Source organism: Micropterus salmoides, unplaced genomic scaffold (genome assembly GCF_014851395.1).
Source record: "Micropterus salmoides isolate LMB-PRFRI ecotype aquatic unplaced genomic scaffold, ASM1485139v1 Ms_hic_scaffold_3, whole genome shotgun sequence".
Taxonomy (NCBI): domain Eukaryota; kingdom Metazoa; phylum Chordata; class Actinopteri; order Centrarchiformes; family Centrarchidae; genus Micropterus; species Micropterus salmoides.
Window position 1 is genome coordinate 6802840 of NW_024042261.1, and position 27848 is coordinate 6830687.

The 27848-nt window shown below is 39.1% G+C and overlaps 3 protein-coding genes across 6 annotated transcripts; 1 reads left to right on the forward strand and 2 right to left on the reverse strand.

Annotated features, from left to right (window-relative positions):
- Window positions 1-996: 996 nt before the first annotated feature.
- On the reverse strand, window positions 997-10359 carry tnfaip1 (tumor necrosis factor, alpha-induced protein 1 (endothelial)). Of its 2 annotated transcripts, XM_038693550.1 has the most exons (8): window positions 10199-10359; window positions 9054-9114; window positions 8548-8903; window positions 8045-8214; window positions 3636-3719; window positions 3379-3431; window positions 2995-3190; window positions 997-1768 (listed from the first exon to the last, which is right to left on the reverse strand). In XM_038693550.1, exons 3-8 carry the CDS (start codon window positions 8792-8794, stop codon window positions 1538-1540), a joined length of 981 nt encoding a protein of 326 aa, XP_038549478.1. In that variant the 5' UTR covers window positions 8795-8903; window positions 9054-9114; window positions 10199-10359; the 3' UTR covers window positions 997-1537. The 2 variants fall into 2 exon arrangements, with proteins under 2 accessions (XP_038549478.1, XP_038549479.1); XM_038693551.1 differs by lacking the exon at window positions 9054-9114.
- A 5863-nt stretch (window positions 10360-16222) lies between these two features.
- ift20 (intraflagellar transport 20 homolog (Chlamydomonas)) lies at window positions 16223-21197 on the forward strand. Of its 3 annotated transcripts, none has more exons than XM_038693940.1 (5): window positions 16223-16377; window positions 17207-17344; window positions 17430-17515; window positions 17717-17820; window positions 20432-21197. In XM_038693940.1, exons 2-5 carry the CDS (start codon window positions 17218-17220, stop codon window positions 20511-20513), a joined length of 399 nt encoding a protein of 132 aa, XP_038549868.1. In that variant the 5' UTR covers window positions 16223-16377; window positions 17207-17217; the 3' UTR covers window positions 20514-21197. The 3 variants fall into 3 exon arrangements, with proteins under 3 accessions (XP_038549868.1, XP_038549869.1, XP_038549867.1); XM_038693941.1 differs by having other exon boundaries at window positions 16226-16596; XM_038693939.1 differs by having other exon boundaries at window positions 16230-16276.
- A 1895-nt stretch (window positions 21198-23092) lies between these two features.
- Window positions 23093-27670, reverse strand: lyrm9 (LYR motif containing 9). Its single transcript, XM_038693998.1, has 4 exons — window positions 27530-27670; window positions 26739-26884; window positions 23457-23549; window positions 23093-23373 (listed from the first exon to the last, which is right to left on the reverse strand). Exons 2-4 carry the CDS (start codon window positions 26862-26864, stop codon window positions 23356-23358), a joined length of 237 nt encoding a protein of 78 aa, XP_038549926.1. The 5' UTR covers window positions 26865-26884; window positions 27530-27670; the 3' UTR covers window positions 23093-23355.
- Window positions 27671-27848: the final 178 nt, after the last annotated feature.

The window sequence follows — 27848 nt, forward strand, 5'->3', positions numbered from 1 at the left end:
CTAAGCATAATGAGAAAGGGATTTGACCCATTTTGCAGTTTCTTATTTTTTCCTCTCTCTTCCCATAAGCAAAAAACTACAGGCTGACAGTTTCAGACAAAGACAAGGAAGAGAGATTGATCTCATTCAGGTTTTCTGATTAAACTTAAACTTTTAAGTTATACTTAAAGTTTAGCTCATATTCTCAATTTGTATTCAGAGCACATAGCCATTTAATAAGATTCACAGTGGAGTGAAAATGCTTGGGTATAAAAACTTGACATTTGTTAGTCAGTGGATCACTTATAAATATAACCTGTTCCTGTAATATTTAGACAAATAAAGGGCTATTTGTTTGTTTTGTTTTTTTATCTTTGAGTTCTGGGGCTTTTAGAAACCCCTTTGAAGACACAAGAGCAAATGTACTGACTAGATTAGGCTATACATAACATATTGTATTTTTACATTAAATTACGGCTTTTTCCCCTTTCCATTTGCTTCAAGGTCTTGCGCTCATCCACTCAACTCCGCTATAAGCATCTATGCTTATAAATCATACCTCGAACTCAGCAAGGTAACAAACCTTACTGTGCCCTGCTGCTGTGGAAACCTCTGTCAGCAACATGAATTCTGATCACCAGTGCTCATGGCATGATGGAAAAAGGCACATTACCATCAGACTTCTTTATTAAAACACCATGAATCTTTTTGGCTCCACTGTAAACAGATACTTCTGCAAACCTGTCAAATTAAACCGCACTCACTGTTAACAGCCAGTTAACATGTGTGTCACCCAATCAACCAGGAGCTTTTAGTGCAATTTAAGAAGTCAGGCACTATGAGAATGAGGCATCAGTTGCTCTTTGGCATCACTGGTTCTTTGAAGTGAGCAAACAATAAGCAGAATATTTAACGGTATGTTATTTAGAGCAGTATTATTCTGTTTCCTGACAGCTGAGTTCAAACTGTAGATTTTATAATTATGCCTACCTACTAAAAACATAACAAAGACAAAAATAGTTGAATAACAAGAACTTTTATCTTCACAACTGGGAAAAAAGGCATAATGGAAAACTGCATTACAACATACTAAGGTATACTAATTATAGAAAAACAGGTTGATCTTTGGCAAACAGGCTTCTGCAAGTGTGTATATGAAAAATACAATTTATAAATATGAAACATGCTCTCCTGCTGGATCAGAGTTTAAGTGCTAGGATTGTAGTGCTTATTAGTGATTTTTCCTCCACTACTAATCTACATTTAATAAAAAACCTACAGTTCTCTAGATATTCAAAGTAGTTACTCAGCCTCCTCTGATAGTAATTCATAAATTATGATGGACAGCACGGACAACACCGCAACTATCTAGAGTAAAAAGTCACATGTAATTAGACCATGGCCACAATATGGACTTTTTTGATAGTGGTAATGAAAGTAAGATACTAAAACAATCCAAAAGAGAAACTTATGAGCACCAACAGATTTCACATTTGAATGTTCATCATCATCATGACGTGAAAAACTGAAATCTGGCCAGTGGTTTGTGGTTTCAGTCTCAGTGTCCCAGTGGCCGGTCGTCATACGTGCTGTACCTCTTGACGTGTATTCGACGGACACGCTCGCGAAGCTCAGCTCCTCCAGGCCCCTCCTCTTCCTCGCTGTGAGAGCCGCAGTTAGTATAGCTCCGACGCGTGGCCTCCAGCAGGGAGTTGTCGGGCAGTGGCATTGTCTCGTAAAGCAAGGTGTTCAGAGTTTCCTCATAGATGCGAGCTTCAGGAAACTCCACCTGAGGTAGGAAGGCACAGACACCAGCTATTTCTATATTGTTAATAAATACACTGAACACGCATGACTATTTACAGGTCAAAATTGTATGTTCCATGCTTCACTCATGCCGGCAGGCCAGGCTAAATAATTGTTGCCATTTCTAGTGGACATAAATACAATAAACAAAAAAAGTTACATCCATACTGTCAGAGGGGTTTAGTACTGATGACAAGGATCCAGCTTACAAAAAAAAACGTATTGCTCTTTTGGGTTGCATTCAGTTATTTTGAAAGTGTTGTCTAAACTCCCTGGTGTTCCTGCTCAGATTTAAAAAAATCTATTCAGTGTTTTTTTGAGGGGTAATTTGCTTTAGGCTGTTTTTCACTGTTTCCAAAGCATGTTCATGAACTGAATTTAATGTGCTTGAATGCACAACAAAACAGCAACTCATACAGCTAATGGGAAGGAGTGATGTTTTAGGGTCAATTCTAACCCAGTTCTTCATGTGTTCTTTTCTATTTTTATTTTTTTTTTACTCACACACACACACACACACACACACACACACACACACACACTCAAATGTTCTGCAGTTCATTTTGACTAATTTTGTCACTTTAAGGTCTATTATTTTCAATACGAGGAAGTATTCTACACTTCTTTCCTTTTATCCTGCTGCTCTTAAAAGTTTCATGCACATGGGTACAAAGTGTAAAAAGCAGATTACAAACCCAGTTACCCATATACATGGCAAAGAAATCTAGCTGAGGAAACCAAGTTTAAAGAAGTCCGCCCCTCAGTAGACTTCTTTCTTTCCTTTACAGAAACAGTATAAAGGAATCAGACTAAAAACAGCACTGCGTTAAAACATCACAGGGGGCTGCATTGGTGAGGGCGCATTGTTACAAAGTTACCAGTGAGACAATGAAATACGATCCAAGAAGTCTGGCTGGGGTAACAGATTCATGCGATTAAAGGCTTATCAGATGCCAAAACACTGCACAACAGTTTGTAATACTTTGTGATTTTACAACTCTGGAAAGTTATTACTGTGGCAACTATTTTATCTTTTTGTTGTGATAACAGTAGATTTACAGCGTTCACATTACAAAGTAATCTACCAGGAATGTGCATCTCCTTGCTGGATGACATTGCAGACCGGCTCCATTCAACTGAATGAGGGGGTTGCGTTTTTTCCCCACGCAGGGCTAAAGTTTGTCTGAACGTAGCCTAACTCGTCCTCACCTTGGTCTGCTTCTTCTCTGTGGCATAGACGATGGAGGTGCAGCAGACCTCAGCCAGCTTGCGACCCTGACCATAAAAGGACCAGCAGCAGATTTCGTCTCCTATCACGTCTTTGATGAAGAGGACGCGGCCGTTGAAGCTAAGAGACAGCCTGTCGAACAGCTCTATGTTCTTCAACAGGTTGTCGTCTGAGTTACTGTCGAGACAAAAGCAAACTGATGTGGGGAGGAAGTGCTTCATCATCTACTCCACTCTGTGGCTTGTGGCTCATTACTGTATTAGCTCAACAAATCACTTTTTCCCCCTCACTGAGCAATTTTGAAGAACTGTGTCAATTATCTTTGTGCTGATAGCAGCAGGACCTCTGGAGGAAGGTGTTCTTACCTGGTGTAGGAGTACTTGTTATTGCTTCTGTTGTACACCAGCTTCACCACAGGCTAACAGAGAGAAAATGCATTTCATTGCTTTAATATTGAAATTGTACCAACTATGAAGACAGAGCAGAACATTACTACTGTTTTGCAGGTATTACAGGTCCTGGGGCAGAACCTAACTTGAAAAAAAAACTCTAAATTATTTTTTTTATTTGATAATTCCAGATTCATAATACCAATTAAATTAAAGCCATAGTCAGGGTTTACCTTGGTAGAAGACTGGATGAGCCTCTCCTCTTCCTTACTGGAGGTGACCACAGGTATAACACACAGGGGCTGCTCTTTATTTCCCTGTCAATCACAAACCAACATACACTGGGAGTTAGAGGTACTGTGCAGTTACAGCATCTATACAGTATAGTGATACTTGGGCCAGATGTAACATTTTAGAAACTGACTATAATGCAAAAATGTGCGCCCATCAGTGTGGTAGGTTTAAACCAGCCAAATGCAAAAAAACTACTACAAAGCTGAGTAGTGTGCATCATTACACCCATTGGTACAGCTTGGTTTATTGAGCAACGCATTTCCAAAACAGTTAGGTTGACAGGCATCTCATTATGTGACAAGTGTGCGGTTTGGACAACTGCACACTGCATAATGCACTGTGTATTCAGTGAACAATGACACAGCAAACAAATAAATGCACACAAAAAACTTCTTCAACATGACAACACAAGGGCTTCTTAAGGAGTACTATAACACTAAATCTACTTTTTGAGTTTGTATAATACATGTACAGTGACTTTATTACACAACTGATCCTAGTCCCATTTCACAGTGTTTATTGCAACAGTTACATTTCTTTTTCCAGAGAAAATCCAGTAATTCTGCCACCAAAGCATCTGAAAAATCTGTGATGTACCCAGGGATACAGGAATATCTGAAACACTGTTCCACTGTCCTTTGCTCTGCATGCTGCACACACAAAGTATGTAGTGGACCTCAGAGGAGGCAGGTTGTGTGCTGTTCATTCATAAATTACTGGACATGATGCGGAATGAATGACAGCCAGTGATCTTAGAATTCAATGACTTGCTGCCTCACAATCTGTCCCCCTGGAAACCAAAAGATGTGTAAACCTTGGCAGCCCAGCAGACATTCCTGAGAACATCTGTCAGTATGATGCATACCCACTAACACTTGTCTTGCACAGATGGTGCAGTAAACTGTATTGCTGCCATAGCCTAGAGGCATAAATATACACTGTGGTCCACAGCAAATCAAATCTGAGCTTCTCTGTTGTAGAGCTTAACAGAAGTCACTACTCCAGCAAACACACAGTCAGGCACAGTACTGAGTACCATGAAGTGTACACTGAAGGAATTCTTAGACATTGCCATAGAAAGTAAATAGCAAGCAGGGGATATGGATAAAATCATCTATCACAGTACATAGGACTGGAGAAAAAAACACAACAATAATTGTGATATTACAATATAACCAATGTTCAATAAATGTTCAGCTTAATTTATTTGAATCACAAACAAATCAAAATTCTCTCATCTATTAATATATTTTGTTGAGGAAAAAGCACTGAAAAAAATTTACTTCATTTCACTTGTGCATATTTGTTGAAATTTTTTTTTTTTACAATCGTTTTGAATGTTCTACCTCAGATTTGTCATGTTTTGACCATCAACACAATTAAACATCTGGGTCTTCAATTTACACATTTCGGTGCAAAAATCTGCCTTTAAACTAAATGATGACGAATAATGATTTAGCATTTATCGTGATAATTATCTATATCGACTGATTTTTTTATTGTGATAATATTTTTGGCCATATAGCCTAGCCCTGACGGTATATTATATATTTTACATCCTTGCTCACAAGTATGGTCACCATCTGACTTTAGCAGGTTAGCTTGCTAACATTTGCTAGTTAGCACTACAAAGTACACCTGAGGCTGGTGGTAAGCCTAACCAATCAGTAAAAAATAAAAAAAATAACTAACAAAGGCAAATTGGTCATAAACCAAAGTATTGGACACACTTAAATTTGTCCCTGAATATGGCGTGAAATAAAAAGTCAGGGAATCAGAGTTGCAATGACTAATTCTCCATACCATAATGTGCTCCAATTTCTCTTGTAGATGTGAGATATTTCACTGGATAAGGGAAAAGTTGATCTGCTGGTGGTGCTAGAGAAAAAGTCAGGGGATTCATCCTCTGGAAACCATAAATGTCTTTCCAATATCATATGGCAATCCATCAAACACTACCATCAATGTTGCTAGCAGGGCTATTAACCAGCAGCAGGAATGTCTTTTTTGGCTAATCTGGTGAATTAAATCCTGTCAAATCCATAATAAGCAAACAAAATTAATTTGTACCATTGTAAATTAAATATTGTCGTAGAGATGTCCTGACCTACACATCATATTCTACAGACTTAAGAAAACATCTTTGTTTGGTACAGATCCTTGCAAAAATCACTGCATAATAAAAAATGTTTTTCAATGAAAATGAAAATAATTATATAAATATGATCATTTCCTCCAAAACCACATATCATATTGCGATATCCGTGAAAATAATCGCAATAGATATTTATTCAAAATCGTTCAGCCTTAGCTCCACATGTGTGTACAGGGTTTCTAAAGGCTACAAGCAAATACTGGCTTTCACAAGTATCAATAACAGGGATTGAAATTGGATTTTTTGTGATGTTGATGTTTACTATACACTCTTTCATCGACCACTGTATCAATAAAACAATTCAAATAGGCCAGAAGGGAACATAGCTGAAGAGAATAAACTGAGGGATAGGTAACATTAGTAGTGTAGGCAGTATAGCACAGATATTTGCCATCAACAGCTGCTATTTTCATCCTAATGCTAATTTGTGTACATTTTTATAACAATAACTTTAGTAAAACAGATGTAAAATAGAACAAGGGGAACATATTGCTCTCAGGAGGCATGAAGCAGCACATATTGGCACAATGGCATCCTGGCTCTGGCGAAATCTATCTGTCCACTGCAGAGGATCCATCCACAACCTGGAGGAGGAACTAGTATAAATGAGTGTATTAGTATAATATAACTAGGGCTGGGCACGTTAACGCGTTATTATGGCGTTATCGCATTAATTAATTAACGCCGACAATTATTTTATCGCACGTTACCGCAGTTTTTATTTTATCATTATTATTTTGAAAGTCCCTTGCTCACTGGCTCTGAATACACATCCAGTCAAACCGTGGGTCACAGGAGGGGCGGGATGTTGATGAACCTGCAAATCAGCCACCCAAACAAGCAGTGGAGGGAGGCTTCAGCAGACTACGCTGTCATCTTTTTTCCCCCATATTTTCCCGCTTGCTTGTTAATGACGCAGCCTGTCAAACAGCAGAAACTGTGTTCAATGCTGCTTTAACGTTACCTGGTCTGTGCTTGTAAAATATCCACCGCGACTTGTAACGTCATTTCAAGTTTTTAACCGAGTGAAGTCTGTGCGAGTGAACTCACGCACATAAGACGACCGCTACACCCCCCAATGCCATCGTTTCAATGTAGACATCGTCCCAGCCCTACTGAACATAGTGTTTCTGCTGCTGCCTGATAAAAGATCCCTGTTCAGAAAAACCCAAGACTCTGATGGGAACTTGTTTTAACAAGCTAGATAAAAGATAACGCCCTGGCAGTGGCAAATAGCTTTGCTTTAATATTTGATTTGATTACATTAATGTCTAAGTTGAGATTTACAAGAAATATTTTATTGTAAAGGGAATACTGCTGGTAAAAAGCACCTTATATTTATGTTTAAAGTGTTTGCAAACCATATGTTATTACACTTTTTCGTATGTAGCAGTACATTTAAATTAAAATTGTGCAATACACTACTTTAGAATTCATTATTCAATTTTACGTGTAACAATGCGATTAGAAATTTTAATCGTTGCCCAGCACTAATTATAACATTAAAGTATTATGGTTTAGTTAATAGTATAATGTTAATATATTCATTACAATTTCATTTAATAGTATACTATTTATAGTATACTACTAATAGTTGAATATTAAATCTAGTTACAATTTCTGTGGGTTGTTTTTATTCATTAAATCCTTGTGCAAGAAAAAGCCTCCACTTTGGTCTCTAATTTGTATCGTCTAATCTAACATGTTAACAGTCATATTGTTCAATATTTGAAAGTTTGCTTTAGTAGGTTATAAGGTCCAACTTTTTTTATTGTCCCGCCCCATCCAGGCTGTGAATGGTCAATTGACGAAAAGTGACAAGGACAAGCACATCGGCTTCATGAAAAGTTGAACACTGGCATTGATTATGTAGGATTCATAACCCAGATGTACAAAGCACATGCTGATGATGCACAACCAAATGTAAAACTAGTCAAGAAAAAATTACTGAATGAAACTAAACTGATGTCTAAGGTAACTGTAAACACAGTAAGTCATTTTAACCTTCAATATCTGCTTGATTATTTGAAGAATGTCGCTGACAAGGGCTGCATACATTTTGTGTTATTTTGCGATAGAAATAAAAAAATCCACTAGATCTCTCGTGCTGACATTAAAACTGTCCAGAGAAGGCTCATAATACATTTTCTTTTCTCCATATTTCAAATATCAGTCCGTGTGGATGTTACTGACCTGCAGGGTGTTTTCACAAAGTTCCACTAGACCCTGGATGAGGTAATGCTTTGCCTCAGCCAGCAGCTCCTGGATAGCCTGATGACCTTTGGGTAAGGTGACTGTGCCTTCACGCAGGTAGGAAAGGATGCTGCCAAAGTGTTTACCGCTCCGGTCGATCAGGATCCAACCTGAACGCAAACATGTTGAGAATATGTACATTTGAGCCACTGACGCCAAAACTGTGGTACTTAGAGAGTTAGCAGATTTTTTACTCAGTGATCTAATTTCCTAAAATATCAAAAAGTCATGCATTCTGTGAAAATATACAGATGATTAGTCATCACACTTTGTTAAAGGTTGTGGTGTTGAATTTTAGCCTGCAATGTCATGCTAAATAGAACATTAAAGTAGCATTACTAGCTTCACAGATTTGTGTTGCATGACGGTAACAATAAAAAAGGATTTTAGTCACAGTTTATGGAGAACAGCCTGCTTGTGTCTGCAGTTCAGAGATGGCTTACCTTCTTTATCAGTAAACACTTCCTTTTTTCCACTGAACATAGCTTTCAGCATAGAGTTCTGCCTGGTCAGCACTTGCAATGTGGTGTAGAACAGGGTCCCACCGACGTTGAGCCGGACATACTTGTTGCCCAAGCCCACCGCTTCTCGATAACTGCAGGTCTTGGTCTTGGGACAGGCCAGAGGAGGGGCTAGGGAGGCAGAGCCGGGCTGGGTGTGATGATGGGACAGGCAGCTGTCCCCGGACATGTCCCTTTGGAGGTAAATCACAACCCTGCAGACGGAGGTCCGAAGGTCCCCCGCCGTGGTGACAGCTACTGATGAGGCCGCCACAACCTCTCACTGCTCCAGATCATTCCTGGCAAAACACAGAGCTCTGAACTGGAGCTAAAACATTCTCTATGGAGCTACACAGGGAAGGTCAATGTTGAAAAACACTGTTTAACTGGTAAAGAAGGACGCCCAGTGGCTGAAGGCAGTATCACAATTTGGAGTAGAAGCCACCTACCCTACTGTTATCTTTTCCTCAGTTCCCCTTCCCATTAAATGGAATGTGGCTGGGCAGGAAACTAGAGGGGCAGGGAGGGGAAACATAACGAGTAAAAGGACAAATTATGACCAAATCTACAACTGCGGGCAGCTCACATATCTTAAAATTAACTAAAATTAGCAGCTGATCGAACGTTACAAGATTTTGGTAGTGGTCCCCCAAGTGGAGCTCAGTTTCAGAACATTGTTATGTGTGACAGCATTATGTACCACATAATTAGATTTATTATTCGAAGTAGTGCGGTGCAAGCAAATAAGTTAAGCATCATGGTTTTTTTTACTTCAAATAGCTGCCTGCTAGCTGGTTAAAGTTATTTCGCTAGCTTGTGTTAAACTCTAAACTAACGTTACATGTCGAAGCTCGACAAAGTATCCACAGAAAGAGACCTGTCATGTCTAGGTGAAAAATAGCTAGGCTTACTTAAAAAGTAGCAATCCAATGTATTACTGTAACCTTCAGATGAACAACTAACTTGGTCTAACGTTAGTCCAAGTTATTGCTGAGTGTACACTCCCCTAAGATTTGCCCGTTTCTGTATTGTCTTGTTTGTCAGCAAAGGCCCTGACAGTGTAACGTTATAACGTTACTTTAGTAAGTGAAACATTTTCTGGTCAATTCGTGTTTTCAATACTCCAACATTTAATTCTTTATGGCAACAAAAAAAACTTAACTTTTGTAATAACTTACTATCAACGTTCGCTTTGCGTCATTCTGTTAACCTAGCGCGTTACTTCCTGCGTGGGTGTGTTTTGCTAGTGTTAGCTAACATAACGTTAACTGTTAATATATTGAATGAGGTGACCAAAAGTTCAATATGAATGCGGGACAACGACAAAACTAAGTTAGCCTATCCCAAAAGTAGAAATTATAATGGAATATGGGTTATTTTTAACAGGACATTCTCCGAATTAGTTATAACGTAAAATAGCATTCGGATAAGGTTCTAAGTTTTCCATATGTGTATGTTCCACTAAACAAAATTCACATTAAATAGCCAGATTTTTCAATTGAGTGCGTGACGTTATCCTCCCTAGCTAACTGTTACATCCAGTAGTGAACAACACGCAGAGGGGCAACAGTTTACAAACTTTGACGTTACTTACCGACCTCTCCGTGCTGTCTGATAACCGCACACCGTATGGCTAACGTTAATTAAACTAGCCTTTATCTCCGTGAGACATAAATCCACAAAAGTAACAAGATTTGGGTTGTAAAAAAGTATGTGAAGTTAAACTCTCTTCCTCTTCTTCTTCGATTGACTTTACAGCAGGCTGTAAGTTGCGTAGCGTAATGCTGCCCCCCACTGTCAGTAGCACGCATTGCGAGCAGTTTTTGGAGAAGCATGGCATTCAGAGATCTGTCAAGAAGCGGGTTTACTGAGTTATCTGGAAAAGGTTGCTGCCTGTGCTGAAGTAGAACAGAGCATGGTAACACCTTATAAATTATATCAATTAAAAAAGATTTTTTTAAATAAATTTCAGAGGCGTAACTTACATGCTTGCAAGGTCTGTCACATAATTGATGCATGACTTAATTCACCGAGCAAAGAGGTTATCTTCAGTGCTTGGAGTTACGTTAATGCAGTCCACACTAAAGACTGAAAATCATCTCTGCAGTTCGAACTTCTTCTTCTTCTTCTTTAGGGTTTAATGGCGGTTGGCAAACCAGTTTAACGGTGCATTACCGCCACAAGCTGGACTGGAGTGTGGAACGAGAGATTAGGCAGGAAATAAATGAAATAAACAAAACCAAAACCAAAAAAAAAAAAAACAACAACAACAACAAAAAAAAAAAAAACAAACAAAAATAAACATAAATTAAATTCTTTTTCCTAACTCAGTTTCTTTAAGAAACTTAATTATATGACAATATATCTGGCCTGCTGTTTTCCCCAAGAGACCCGCCAATGAGATATCATGATGTTTTGCCTTCCGAAATGACTGAAAGAGGCGTTCCCTATTGATAGTGTATCTCCTACACTGAAGGAGAACATGTTCAACCGTTTCTAGTTGGTTACAATATATACATTTCCCAGTTGGGTGCTTACCTATTTTATATAATGAAAGGTTGAGACCTGTATGTCCTATTCTCAGACGAGTGATTATATTTTCTTCCCTACGTTTCCAGCCCACCATCCTTCCGGCACCAACCTGTCTCTGTACATTATATAGGTGCCTTCCAGTTTCACTGTTGTCCCAGTGCTCCTGCCAAACTGACTGTGCATAGGTCCTGATAAATGTCTTAGCTTCATCTTTAGTTAAAGGGGTTTTTAGGTCTACATGTTTGATTTTGAGTGTTCCTTTGGCCAGAATATCCACCTGCTCATTTCCCTCCACACCAACATGAGCAGGAACCCAAAGGAAGCATGTGGATAAGCCCTTTAGCTCCATCCTGTACAATATAAGGAATATGTCATTGAGGATTTTGGATCTAAATGATGATTTGCCAGATTTAATACTCATTAGAGCAGACAAGCTATCAGATGCAATGACAGTATTATTTGTTTCCCTCTCTTCTATCCACTGCAGGGCCAGTACTATTGCAGTCAACTCTGTGGTATACACTGAGACATGATCTGATATTCTTTTCTTGATATATGACTCACTTGCTGGGAAAAAGACTGCTGCACCTGCACGCCCTGTATCAGGATCTTTGGAGCCATCTGTGAATATAAACATGGAGTCTGAATAATGTAAATCAAAGTAATTCTGTACTATACTGCATGCTGGAAGTTTCTTTGACATATCCTTCAACTCCTGCTGTATGTTTAGATCTACAATTGGTGTTGGGAATAACCAGGGAGGAATGGAAGACTGTGACACTGTAGGGCTGTAGTCTAATTGTCGTAATCCTATGACTTCTGCCTTTGCATCACCAATCCACCCAAAACTTGTGAAATTTGTCTCATTGTGTTCCCAGCAATCTATTAAGAGACTCTTGGCAGGATGAGAGTCACATTGCCCCTGGAGATTAACCCAGTATGCCAACATTAACTTTACTCGCCTGATTCTTAACGGCATTTCTCCCATTTCCACCTGCATTGCTGACACCGGAGATGTTCTGACTGATCCACTGCAAATTCTCAAGGCCTGAGCTTGTAATACATCCAACTTCTTAAGGTTTGATTCTGCTGCTGACATGTACGCTACACATCCATAGTCAAAAACGGATCTCATGAGTGCCCAGTATATATTTTGTAGAGCTGCTCTGCTTGCTCCCCACTCTTGTCCTGACAGACAACGAAGTATATTGATGACCTTTTTACACTTGTTCTTAACTTTATCTAAATGAGTATTCCAGGTGAGCTTCTCATCAAACCAAACCCCAAGAAATTTAATTGTTTTGACTTGCTTAAGTGGTTGTTCATATAACTTCATGGAAATAGGCGTGACTTTATGCCGCCTTGAGAAACAGATCACCTGTGTTTTTGCAACAGATAACTTGAATCCCCATTTATTTGCCCATTTTTCCACAGCAGCTATTGCAGCTTGCATTTTCTTACTGACGTGCAACACATTGCGGCCTCTTACCCACAGAGCCCCGTCGTCTGCGTACAAAGATTTCCCTACGCTTTGTTCAACCTGAGAGAAGATGTCATTTATCATTATGTTGAATAGCAATGGGCTGCACACGCTACCTTGCGGAGTTCCATTTTCCACCTTATATACACTGGAGTATTCTGTGCCAACTCTTACTTGTATTTCCCTGTCAAATAGAAAGTTCATAACCCAATTATATGTTCTACCACCAATACCCAATGACTTCAACTTAATAAGTAACCCTTCTTTCCAGAGCATATCATATGCTTTTTCAACGTCAAAAAATACAGCTATCAGTATTTCTTTGTTGGTCTGTGCTTTCCTGATGTCTGATTCTAGGCACAGTACTGAATCCATTGTATTCCGACCTCTACGGAACCCACTCTGGTACGGGTACAGAAGAGCTTTACTCTCTAGGAAGTATGTTAAACGCTCTGTGACCATTCGTTCCATAATTTTGCACAAGTGTGAGGTTAATGCAATAGGTCTATAACTGGAAGGGTCTGACTGATCTTTTCCTGGTTTTGGAATGGGCACTATTATTGCTTGTTTCCAAGCTAAAGGAAGTTGGCCAACATCCCAAACTTTATTAAACAAACCCAACACCGTGTCTAGTGCACTATCTGTCATGTGTGCCAACATTCCATAACATACAGCGTCCTTCCCTGGAGTGGTCTGACGAGCACTCGTAATTGCTCTTCTTAGCTCAAACAAATTAAACGGTAGATCTAACGGATCTCCTGACACCTCCCTTTTCTCTGTTATTTTGGGATTCTTCATTAAGATTTCCTCTCTACACTGCCTAGCCTCATCTGTGAGATTACACGAACTATGAACCCTTTCAAATGTTTGTGCAAAAAGTTCCGCCTTTTCTAAGTTATTGACAGCCATTTTGTTCCCAGTGTTCAACACTGGTATCTCATAATTTCTTCTAATCCCCCCCATTCTTCTAATCATGCCCCATACATCTGACAGCTGTACTTCCCTTCCAATAGTGCTACAGTACTGCCTCCAAAATGTTCGTTTTTGTGTTCTAATTGTCCTCCTTACTATTGCTTGGGCCCTTTTATACTGGATCAATGCATCCTGAGAATGATGTTTCTTGAGTTCTCTAAATGCTTTATTCCTGGCCTTTATGGCTTTACTACAGTTGTCATTCCACCAGGGTACACTCTTGGTCCGTTTAGTTCCTGTACTCTTAGGGATTGTTTCCTCAGCCGATTGAATAATCTCATTAACTATTGTACTATTGATTATGTTTACATCTGTCTGGTTCTCCTCTTTGAGTTTCTTGAATCTGTTTGTACTGATCTTTTGAAAAACATCCCAGTTAGCATTTCCCAATTTCCATCTGGGAGTTTTCTTTCCCTCATCATAAAAACCTTCAATGCCAACTTTAGTTACCACAGGGTAGTGATCACTTCCTATTGTGGTATGTTTGATCACGCTCCATGTGCTTAAACCTGCTATTTCACTAGACACCAGTGTTAAATCAAGCGCTGCCTCTGTGTTTTGCACACTATTGTATCGTGTTCCTTCCCCATTATTAATACATACCAAACAGTGATTATCTATAAATTCTTCAACTGCTAAACCATTTAAATCGGTTTTATTGCAACCCCATAGTGAGTTATGTGAATTGAAATCCCCACACCATATCACATTATCTTGCAATAGTCCTCCTACATTCTCTAGTATATCTAGACTTATTTTCCCACAAGGATTATAGTAATTAATTATGCCAATATTACCTCTATTAGTCCATACCTTAACCGCAATTGATTCATGATCTGTGCTTATACTTATAACCTTATAACTCATTCCATTTTGTATGAATGTCACAACGCCTCCACCGTTGCCAGGATTTCTGTCTCTCCTAACAGCAGTATATCCCTTTATAATAAAGTCCAACTGTGGCTTTACCATGTCTCCTGTATACAAATTATATCAGGTTTCTCTTCCAATTTATCAATATACTTTTTGAACTCTTGGCCATTTGAAATTAAGCTTCTTGCATTCCACTGGAGTATAATTAGCACCATTAAGAGGATCCAACACATGTCTGAGATGACTGATTATCTTCATTAAGAATGTCTTTAACTGTTTCCCAGTGCAGCCCCCTCACATCAAGGTACTTCTCAGCTGATTTGACAATTATTTTGATCCTTTCATTTCGGCTTTTTGTCTGTGCTGAACAGTTGACAATATCTGCCATAAAGAATACAAAGTCATTCTTGTTCACAATCAGAGTTTCCTCCTTCACTTTATCGCACCCTACACATTTCCCTGCATCTTTATTTCTAGTGTCATTTTGCCTTGTCACCTGCGCGTCTCCTGAAACCTTCTTTGCTGCCTCTGCGTAGCTTATTCCCTGAGTAGCCTTGACTCGCTGCACCTCTGCCGCTCTTTTACTAACTTCGCATCCGCGGTAAGCTGAGCTATGTTCTCCTCCACAATTACAACACTTCAGCTTTGTCCCCTCTGCACATTTGCCATACTCGTGGTTTCCACCGCATCTACCACACGTTTGCTTTCCCTTGCACACGGATGCTACGTGTCCGAACCTCTGACATTTAAAACATCTGAGAGGTGGGGGAACATACGGCCTCACATCATAACACATATATCCAATAAAGATCTTTTCCGGGAGTCTTTCCTCATCAAATGTGATCAGTACAGAGAGACTGTCACTTTTAATCCCATTTCTGCTTGCTTTAAGACGTCTGACTTCACTCACTTTGGCATTTGTTACATTTCCTTTAACATCATCTGCTGTTACATTTACTGGAATCCCTGTAATAACTCCCCTGACCAATTTTCTGTCAGTCATCAGAGAACATTGTACTTTCTTGCCATTTATTTTATTCATTCTGACTGCTTTTCCTTGTTGTACTCCATCCTTACATATAATTAGTAATGATCCATTTCGCAATATTTTAGCACTCCTTACCTCCCCGATTTCTTTACTTATGGATTTAGTTAGCTGTATTGGATTCCAATCGCAGAATGAAGCCCCATCTTGCACAAGTTTTACTATTGCCTTGAAATCCTCTCTCCTCCTTTCAGTTACAGTTGCTCTCCCGTCACTATCACTCCCATCCGATCTTAGGCTCTTTTTACGCTTATTTTTCCTACCTGCTATATTCCACTTTTCATAACTCCCGCCACCTTCGACCATCTCTCCTAACTCACTTCCTGAACCGTCACTTCCTTCTGCCATCTCTCGTCCACCAACCGTCCCCCTGCAGTTCGAACTTTAGACAACATTTGACTTTATCAGTTCCAGTCATCGTGTCATATTCTCTGCATTACGGTAATGATCCTCATTTCCGTTTTACTTTCAAATTAAAAGTGTTTCAAGAGTTATGATGACTAAATCGTTTGGGCCACATTTGATTATACGCTTGCTCTTGCTCTGGGTATCAGAAACGATCAAGGAGTGACTGATGATCACTGCCAACAATTCAGCTGTGTAAAGTCAAACAATATAAAGGAAAAGGAAATCATCATATACCATACATAGATATACATACACACACCTGCCCAGCGTATGGTTTCCCTGGTAGCAGGAGGAGGAGCTTTGGTTGGTGATTACTTGCCAACGTTCTGCCACATAGCCGATGCAACACAGAGCAGTCTGCGGTAACGGAGATAACGTTAGCTGTTTAAACAGGTCAAATGTGTAGTTTTCTGGCCGGAGCGTAACAGTTTAATATACAGGAACTTAATCAGCCTTAAGGAAGGTAACGTTAGTGTGTTTTTAAGTCGTTGTCAAATTGGCTTTTGTGATCAGGCTAGCGTAACGTTAGCTTAGCTAAGTTAATTTAACTAATTTAGGTTAACGTTACGTTACACCAGCTTAACGTTAGGTAGTTGAAGCGATGTTGATGATTCCCCCCGCTTCGTCTGTCGACTGGGCAGTTGAATAGGCAAGAATTTCCACTGGGGAAAAAAACACAAAAGTATGTGAACCGTTTTAGCTAACGTTCCTTACGATACTATTTACACCTTTTCAGACTAACCTTAGAAGTTAACCGTAATAATGTTATTAACTTTATGAAGCTAACGTTAAGTCATTGACTTAACGTACATACGATACATGGTAAGCTAACGTTAATATCAGATAGATAAGGTTAACGTTGCATTTGAAGAGTTCTGACGTTAGCTAACTTATAGCTAACCTATGCGTCTAACTAACGCAGTCTCTCATTAAATGTCCTTAACGTTAGTTAAACGAAATGTTTGCTTCGCATCAACATAACGTTTTGTCACTGGCAGCCAGCTGGAGAGGCTGGAGAGACAGGCATAATGTTACTGTCAGAATAGATATCGTCATTGTTACTGTGTGATAGTCGGATAACAAACCACTTGTCAGCATTAAGTTATCAAACCATAGAGCCTGGTGATTTCAGTGTAAAGTTGTCTAGCATACATTACTCACTGTATCAGCGAAATATATCTTGTAATGTTACAAGAGGGACAGCCTACTAGTCCATCTATTTAAGAAGAAGATGTACTTTATTTAATTATTTGCTTTCTCTGTTGTCCTGTCCTTTGTCTCCTTTGTGACAGGCCCTGTGGCCATGGCTAAAGACCCATTAGCCGAGGCAGGCTTTTATTTTGATGAGCTCAACAAGCTAAGGGTACTGGAGCCTGATGTCAGCCAGAAGACATCAGAGCTCAAGGAAGAGTGTAAAGAATTTGTCGACAGTAAGCACTCAATACTTTTTCAAGTCCATCAAGCTGTGCCTCCTCAGGTCCTACAGGATGTACAAATGTGTGTTATCGTTTGCAGAAATTGGCCAGTTTCAGAAGATAGTGGGAGGTCTAATTGAGCTGGTGGATGAATTGGCAAAAGAAGCAGAGACAGAAAAGATGAAGGTGAGCTTAACACTTAACTCTGCTTTTCAATGGCTGTTGCAGAAGATGTTATTGTCCTCATATGCCAAAGCTTTGAAACACCTGAATGTGGTTGAACTGTCCTTCAACCCAACCCAGTTGTCTCGGGTTTGCTGTACATTATGTGCTTTTGTTTGATCATGAGCACAACACCTTGTTAATAATCATCCTGTCTCCTTTCAGGCAATAGGAGCCAGAAACCTGCTGAAGTCAGTGGCAAAGCAAAGAGAGGCTCAACAGCAGCAGCTTCAGGCGCTCATAGCTGAGAAGAAGATGCAATTGGAGAGGTAAACAGTGCATAGGTGGTCTCTATAACCCAACCAACACAGGGCTAACTCATTTTAGCACCTGTCATACAATGTTGAGGTGTAAATTTCTCAGTTGGGATGCTGGGTGCCCCGGTAGCTCCCCTGGTATAGGTTGCGCCACGTATCAAGTAGTAAGATAAAAGGATATAAGTCATTTGTAAACAGCTTAAACAGTTAGCTAAAAGTGATGGATAAACAGTTGAGTGTCACTAAAAAGAATAGATTAATAGCTTAAACAGTTAGCAGAAAGTAATGAATACATTGTTGAAATATTATGCTAAAGTGATGAATTAACAGTGGAATGATTTACCCCAAAACAGTTGAATAATAGTTGAAATAGTTAGCTAAAAGTAATGGTAAATGGTCTTAACATTCAGATTCTGCCACTCCAAACATGACAAACCCAACCTAAACACTGACAGTTTCATTGTATTAAAAAAAAAACTTGTATCGGTATCCACTTTTACGTAGTGTTCGTTGACATCCACTTTAAAACCAACTGAATAGACACATTTGGAAAATGATGTGCGAGTCAAGAAAGAACATTAGCTCATCTGGTTGGGTTGTAGGGGAATGTCCGTTAAAAAAGGTGGAGAACCACTGTCGTACGCTTACATCCCCTCCAAAAGTATTGGAACGGTAAGGCAATTCCGTTGTTTTTGTTGTTCACTGAAGACATTTGGGTTTAAGATCAAAAGATGAGGATGAGACAAGAGGTCACAATTTCAGCTTTTATTTCCTGCTATTCACATCTAGATGTGTTAAACAACTCAGGACAAACCACTGTTTGTATTAGACCACAGCATTCTTAGGTGAGCAAAAGTAATGGAACAAATAATCTTTAAGTAAATAACATTTAATATTTGCTTGCAATAACTGCCTCAAGCCTGCGACCCATCGACATCACCAAACTGTTGCATTCTTCATTTGTGATGCTATTCCAGGCTTTCACCGCAGCTTCTTTCACTTCTTGTTTGTTTCGGGGTGTTTCTCCCTTCAGTCTCCTCTTAAGGAGGTGAAATGCAGCTCTGTTGGGTTAAGGTCAGCTGATTGACTTGGCCAGTCTAAAACCTTCCACTTTTTCCCCTGATGAAGTCCTTTGTTTTGTTGGCACTGTGCTTTGGCTCATTGTGCTGCTGCATGAGAAACTTCCTCCCCATTAGTTTCAATGCATTTCTCCGGCAGACAAAATGTTTCTGTCCACTTCTGAATTCATTCTGCTGCGACCATCATCAGTTACATCATCAATAAATATTACTGAGCCTGTTCCAGGAGCAGCCATGCACGCCCAAGCCATGACATCACCTCCACCAGGCTTCACAGATGAGCTTGGATGCTTCAGATCATTTGGCTTTTCCATCACTTTGGTACAGATTAATCTTGGTCTCATCAGTCCATCAGATTGGGTTCCAGGACTTTTGCTGCTCATCTCTGTACGTCTTTGCAAATTTCAATGCAGTCTTCATAGGTTTTAAAGGATGAAAACTTAGACTAGTCATGCAGCTATTTAATGTTTGGACAATCGACCTAAAAGGCAACACCTGGGCAACAAGAAACATCTGGCAGTCACATGTTCCAGTAGTTTTGCTTACTTGAAAAATGGGTGTGTTCAAACAAAGGGTGATATGTCCTGAGTTGTTTAACACATCTAGATGTGAATAGCAGGAAATAAAAGCTGAAATTCTGAACTCTTGTCTCATCCTCATCTTTTGATCTTAAACCCAAATGTCTTCAACAAAAACAACGGAAGTTGCCTTACTGTTCCAATACTTTTGGAGGGGACTGTATGTCGTGAACTACTCATGATCTGATTTAACGTGATTAGGACACTTAACGCTGACATTTGAGTGCCACCCTGACTGACTTACCAGGTTTTCACACAAAAGCAGAAGCTTTTCAATTTTAACTTAATTTAGTAATTCTGTTTAATCTGCAATTTCAAAGTGGATGTAGGATAGTTATAGAAAGTGTAACAATACATTTAAATGGACAGGTAGGAAGAAGTCCATAGTCAACTGTGTCATGTAGTAGTCATGTGTGCTGCAGTCAGCTCTACATAACTGTCTCTGGTGTATAAAGTCGGTTTGGAACAGACAATTAATCACAATTGAGATAAGTCACCATATTTATGTCATGGCTGTAATGTTAAATAAAACCCAAATGTTAGTCAGTGAAATAGTATTTGATCTCTTATTAATGTAGGCATGTGTTTAAACAACAACCTTATGTGATGACATCATCTGGTATGACTTCTTGTGACCTTTTGAACAGCCAGTAATGATCTTGGGGGAGCAAGTTATTCTTACCTCTTTCCCTAGGTATTTACCCCATCGACGCCGGTCACACTAACAGCTCTTACTAGTATCTGTTGTTACTTATAGATCCCTTTTTGTATTGATGCTTGTATGCTGTTACTCAAATGTAAGTAGCCTGGGATGAAAGCGTCTGCCAAATGAGTAAATATAAGTTGCCATCACATGGCACAGAAGTGTTTACTGTATCATTGTATCTGCTTTAATAGGCATGTCTTATGACACGCAAAAAAAATGGACCGTTTGCTGAAGTTTTCTCTTGTGTTTCCTTGTTTCAGATATCATATTGAGTATGAAGCCTTGTCCAAAGTGGAGTCGGAGCAGAATGAGTTCATTGACCAGTTTATTCTGCAGAAGTGACGATGTGACTGTGACCACGTTTCCAGAGTGCCTGTCCTGTGTTCTCTGGGAGATATCCCCTTTAGAGAATTACTCTGCTGCAGCTCTTTTTCTGAAGCAATCCCAAAGCGCCAACATCGTCCTGAAACAGCTATACCTCCTCTTTACACCTTACTTCTGACACGCCTGTGTGTCATGCAACAGCCAGCTGGCTACTGCAGTTGTTCCCACCCTGGTCAGCAGGTGTGAGGATTTACAGTGTTTAAGCTTCACTGTATTTGGAACATCTGAAGTTCTGTTCACACCAAATGTCTCAACATCAACATCTCAGACCGACATTAAAGAAGATGGAGCTATTTATAAAAAGGAATAATATTTATACTGAAGAATTACTGTATATCTAGTTTTACTACTTTTTGTATCAATTGAAATACTGCATGTGCATGCATCTGTAAATACATTGTGGTTTTAGAAGATAGGAAAAAGTTGACGTCCTGATTTGAACATCTATGTGTTATTATTTTAGGTTTTATTCCATTATATTGGTACAACCAGTCTGTGGGCACAGCACACAAGGAGTACATTCTCTTCTTTATAAATACATTTTCTTTCTTTCTATTTATGGGTGTCATTCTCTTCCATTTATTAATTTAGATGACAAATGGTTAGACTTGAATAAATACTGTATTATATTGCACAGTAAAACGTGTCATCATTTTTGCTGTTGAGGTGAGTGAGCAAATTGTGTAATTGAAAAAAAGACTACTTCATGTCCATATATTTTGACACTTGGTAATAAAACTTGAAGCAAGTCGTCGCTTGCAAAGGAATTATGTATTTCTCTACAGAGTTTACAGAGTTGAGAATAGGTAAACAAGTAGGTCCGCAGTGTACAAACTATTATGTTTCTATACCATTTATTTTACTTTACCTGCTCAGGAGAGGAAGGTTGTGGTTAAGTTCGATTACAATTATTAAGAGTTGATTAGAAGCTGTTAGGGAGCTTTCAATCACATCACTTGGTCTTCCTCAGATTTGTTCAGTCAGCACATCATTTTGTAGATCTTCAAATTTCCATTTTTCTGAACACTAAAGCCTTTTTCTAAATCTATGTTGGGTTAAAAGCTGAGATTTAAAGTTCATTCATGACCTTGGAAATGGCAGTTGACAAAACATTCTCCACAAAGTCTGCTCAGTAGCTGCTCTGCAGCTTTTGATCACACCACCACCTTGTGTTCATGTCCCGTGTTGAATGGTCCTGATTTGAGAGGAATCTTTACTCTTCCCTTTCAATCTCAACATTCCACCACTTTAAAATTTGCACATTTCACTCAGTGACTGCAGCTCTGGAGAAACACTGGCCTCAGCTCTCTCTGGAGCACACAAGCCACATATCCATGTTGTATTTATACAATATACTATATATAATGGGACAGGGAAAAGGTGTAGCCTAGCCTGCACATATTTCTTATTCTTTTATATTTTGTCAATTTTATATTTATATTAATACAAATCCAGCCCCTGTAATACATTTGCACAACACAAATCTGGAGTATGCACATGTAAATAATAATTATTATTAGTTAACTGTATGTTTATTTCTGTCTAGCACCTAATCACCATAGCAAATTCCTTCCACATATACAGTGAGGAAAATAAGTATTTGAACACCCTGCTATTTTGCAAGTTCTCCCACTTCTTTTAGAAGATTCACTTACTTAAGACTTTTAGATTATGTCTCTCACAGTGGACATGCACTTACGATGACAATTTCAGACCCCTCCATGATTTCTAAGTGGGAGAACTTGCGAAATAGCAGGGTGTTCAAATACTTATTTTCCTCACTGTAAAATACTACTTGGCAGTAATGCCCATTCTGATCCTGAGAAGACAACCTAGGGACTCGAAGAAGCACTTCCAAAGGCCACACCGGTGCCAGTCCAGGTTTCTTATTTGAAAGACCGGACCATTTTTCTACTTAAGCTTGCCGATTAAAATAAAATAGCCTCTACTGGTAACAATACAGGCTTTTTATCAAAGGCAGAAATGTCAGAGGCAAATAAGAGCATGTTGTTTCCATGTAATGCCAGTTATGGCATTTAAGCTCATTCTTGACCTTTGACAAAACAAGTAAATGTATGAATGTACATCTTAACAAAAAGCTAGTAAGTGAACCTCGAGTTGGAATTGTTAAATTCCTCATGTTAACCCACCTGGCTATCCGTGTATTATGGAGTGTACACACACACACACACACACACACACACACACACACACACACACACACACACACACACACACACACACACACACACACACACACACACACACAGACAGCCCTATACATTAACCCCACCTTTGCTTTCTGAGAGTACATTGTTTCATTATGTGTGTTATCTGGTCTATCTTTATTAAATCATCTGAACACCTGCTTGGCTATGTTCACTACTTTCTCAGTTCTTCTTTCACAGCAAAACGTCCCACAGCTCGGACACCTTACTATTTGTTACTGCTAACTGTGGTGATTTTGAAAACTCCAGGATAGCCACATGTCTAAAATGTAACTGAAAGTGTACACTGTAAATAATAATGGGTAAAAATAATAATAATAATAATTCTATTTATTTCATTCCAAGAACAACACTTTTTAACATTTCAAATGAATTGAGTAGTTCGTTTATACAGATCCTAACAGTTCATGACTTGTGAGGTCTTCCTCATCAGATGTTGCTTCATCATAGCTGGTCACGCCCCGACGACAATGAGAACAAATCACAGAAACAGTACATCCACCACTATAACTCACATCAGGTGCAGCACTGCGAAATGCAACACCCGAGGTTGTATTCATGGGTAATGAACCTCACTTCTTCTTGGCATACTGTAAATCAAAAAGATAATTAAAAAATGCAGCTTGTTTTTATTTGAACAGCAGCATGGAATGAAAAAGGCCTTCATCCTTACTTTATCAATAATCCAGTCAGCATCTGCAATAGCTCTCTGGATCATCATCCGTATCCTCTCTGGGTCGTCTTCATCTGAGTGACTGTTATAACTCTGGAAACCAAAAGCAAGGCGTCACGATAATATAGTGTTTATATTTGTAATGCTCACGATGGGGAAGCACTTTAATCTTTCCAGTCTAGGAAACCCATACTTAACAGGTTTAATGACGCAGTATGCAGAGTGTATGATTTATTGTTCTTGGTTGTTTGAAGTTGATAAACATGTCAGCAATATCCATGAAAAAAAATAAAAAAGCCAAAATAACTGACAGGTAAAACTGGGCCCATTAGGGGTGTACTCACTTTTGTTGCCAGCGCTTTAGACATTAATGGCTGTGTGATGTGTTATTTTGAGGGGACAGCAAATTTACACCGTTATACAAGCTGCACACTCACTACTTTATATTGTAGCATAGTGTAATTTCTTCAGTGTTGAAACATGAAAAGATATAATCAAATATTCACTCACAAATGTGTGACAACTTTACTTATTGTACATTCCTTGCCATGTAAATAGGCCATGTTCTCAGCATTCTGGGAACTTTCAGTGTGCTGGGACCTCAAGCCAGAGAAAAATGATGCTAGACACTGACAAGACACTGGCAAACTCTCATTACTCTTTCCCTGCTTGCAGGTGAAGACGGAGAGCACCTAGCAGTTTGCAAGTGGCAGTCTATTAATGGGCCTCCACTCAAGGACTTCCCATATCAGAGGGCCATGGAAGTCTTCTACAAGAAGCCCAGAAGAGCAGAATGCTCCAACATTTTCAGTATTTCTTTAAAAGGTCATGGAAAATTACTTTTAAAACTGTATTTAATACACATTTCTCATGTTTATGAGCAAAATTCTACATAATAAAATGTCCAAGATCATTTGACATCATTTTGCTTGTCAATATTAGGGATGTCACGAGAACCGATACTTCAGTACCAAGTTAATACCAAAATTCAGAAAACATGACGGTACCATAGGTACTGAGGATCCAACCCGTGAAAGAGGGCGACAAGTGCAGCTGCAGCAACAAGTCGCCTTGACTTGTCGAAAAGAAAGGGAGTAATGATAACTTTAGCAATAACCTGTATGCAAACGGTGCTGTTGAACTTTTCAGACTAAAGCAGGAAACACTTTCAACTTAGCGAAGCACCTCAGACAGACATCCAGATTGAGAGAGTTTCTATTCACGTTACATTAACATCATATCCAAAGTGTTATCTTTAGTATGTCGTTATCCTGAAATACACAATACTATTATTTTGTTTGAGACCAGTGGCATTACTGTGCAGGCTAGCCAACTATGTTGCATGATGTTTACAATGGCTAAATGCTAAAGGCTACCATGTTTAGGCTAACGTAATGTAAACCTAGCTCGTAGTAACAGGCTGCCATCCCTATCGTTCAGTCTGTCGTCTGTCATTAAAACATAACTAACTGAAACTACACTCATTTATTAAACCAGCGTTAACTGCACTCTGAGTAGAGGTGTGTGTGTGTGTAGCCTCTGCGGTTTTCTTACACTCATAGAAATAGCCATAGCGCTTACTTCCGATACCATGAAATATTTTGAAAAGGTTATCCTAGGTCACTTGTCTAAACAAGTGTCCGCTTTTAAGATCCTTTGCAATTTGCATGTAGGTGTAGGAGTTGACGACGCTTTCATTTTTATGCTGCATAGAATTTATAGTCACCTTGAATCAACGGCCAGTTCAGTCAGGATTGTTTTTTGTTTTTTCTAGTGCTTTTAACGCTATTGAACCACACCTTTTAGATGTAATGTATAAAATTTTAAATTACACAACATCACTATTGCTTGGATTTTAGATTTACATTTATTCATTTAGCTGACGCTTTTATCCAAAGCGACTTACTATACATGTCAGAGGTCGCACGCCTCTGGAGCAACTAGGGGTTAAGTGTCTTGCTCAGGGACACACTGGTGGATGGGTCACAGTGGGGGATTGAACCCGGGTCTCTTACACCAAAGGCATAGTCTTATCCATTGCATCACTGCCACCACCACCACCTTAACTCGATATGTCCCAAGTTTGTCAGATTTTATAAAAAGAAAAAATATCTATCAATTTTAACTAAACAGGAGCAAAAGAGGGCAAATTTTCACCCCCCCCCTTTTTTTTTTATCCACCCTCTATTCCGCTGACTACAGGCATAGCCAGGCATCTTGCCACATTCAGCAATTTTCACTGCCTTAACTTAATCAAAGTGATGTCGCCTCCTTTGTGAATAGGTCAAACGTTTTACAACTAAATGCTGGAAAAACCAAAGATTATTGATTATAGGAGGAAGAAGGAGTTCTTCCTGTGATCATCAAAGATCAGCAGATCTTATAAATATCTTGTGTTTGCCTTGATACCAAATTAAATTGGAAAAAGAACACAGACATTGTTTTCAACAAGGCCCAGTCAAGGAGATTTTACCTAAGATGTGAGCAGAAATCTGTTTTATACTTTTTATCAAGGCACTATAGCCAGCGTTCTTTTTCCTTCTGTGCTTTGCTGAGGAGGCAGCATTACTGTAGATGATAATGTTTAATCAATGTTGATTAAAGAAGTTGGCTCTGTGATTGGCCTTGCCCCTGATTCACTGGTCATCTTACATAAGAGTGCCAAACTAAAGAATTTCATGGATCTTGTAGACCACCCAATCCACAGTGTCCTTAGGACACTTAGTAGTTCCTTTAGTTGCCGACTGAAGATGCCCCGGTGTTCTACTGAACGGCTCAGACTTTAATTAGATTTTTTTAATGATTATTTACTGATTTTAGATTTTAAGGTTTTCGGCTGGTCATATTTGTCAGCTCTAATGCAGATTCAGAAGACGTTAAATGGGGGCATTGTTTTTCACTTCTTGTCCTGTGTGTGCATACTGGTAGTCTTTTCTGTTTATATTGTATGTTGTGTGATGTGAGCAGGTGGCAACTGAGTTTCCCCATTGGGGATTAATAAAGTTTTCTAATCTAATCTGATCTAATCTGATAACTGAAATCTGATGACTTGTTTATTTAGTAAGATGCATGTCGCTATTACTGTTTTTTGTAAAGTTAAATGTTTTTCGATTAAATAAAGGAGTATATGTTGAAGTACGTGGGATTTATTGTTTTTGTTTTTTGCCATGGTATCGAATTGGGTACACAGAATCGTGGAATTTCACTGGCATTGCTTTCGTCTACTGAATTTCTGGTATCGTGACATCCCTAGTCAATAGTCGGTGCGCATGTTGACCTCACCTGTCTTATGGCATGTCGATAATGCTGCTGCATTGCTGTGGTTGGTAACTGCCTGCAACATCTGAGGAGATATCGATAGAGCTGCACGGGTGTCTGGATCATCTCAGCTCCAACTAAAGGCGGCATTCCTTCATCTTTTGGTTGAACTGTTAGTAAAAATTAAAGTAAAAATTAAGTGTGCATTTGGGTTAGTGACAATATTTTTGTATTAACCATAGAAATAAGAAATCATAAAGAAGTAATGGCTTTGTATGTACAGTCCCATCCAAAGCATAGACATTGCTTCATGTGTGTTGCAGATATCACAGTGCAGCTTTGCACTTTTAAAACTTGACAGGCAAAGTCACATTTGACAGACACACAGAAACATGAGTCCAGTCTGATGCTACTGTTTCTGCTGGGCGTGTCAATGGGCAAGTGTTTGCTAACCTGTTTTATAAAATGATAATGTGGCAGGGCTGTCTTTTAGATCTATCTGCACGTGAAAATCTTTTTCAAATGTTCACAATATTCAGTGTCTCAAAGGATTTCACCTCTGTAATGTCTCAAATACCGATCTACATACTGATTCACATTAAAATAGTCTACAGAATAACTTGCTTTACTAAAAGAATATATTATTTGATTTTATCTTGATAAGCTTCACACGCTGTGGCGTTTCTTTTTCTCTCTCCTTGACGTTGACGTGACCTAAGCTGTTTATGTGCTAATGTTAGCTTAGTTACACAACAGTGCGTAGACAGAACCGTGTCCACATTATGACCACCACGCAAACTAGGAAATAAGCTTACTGCGAGTGAACTGTCGGCTGTCAGCAGGTGCTCAGCATCTTAAAAACCTCCTTGAATTCACATGACGAAAAGTAGCAGCCTTCTCCTCCTCCTGCTCCTCCTGCTCCTCCTTCTTCTTCTTCTTCTTCCTCCTCCTCTTCTTTTTCAGTGCTTATTGGCGATTGGCAAACCAGCTTAGAGGTGCTTTACTGCCACCAACTGGACTGGAGTGTGGAAAAAGAGATTGTGCAGGAGAAAAATCCCAACAACAACAAATAATAATAATAATAAATAAATAAATAAATAAATAAAAAACGTCATGATGTTTTGCCTTCCTTAG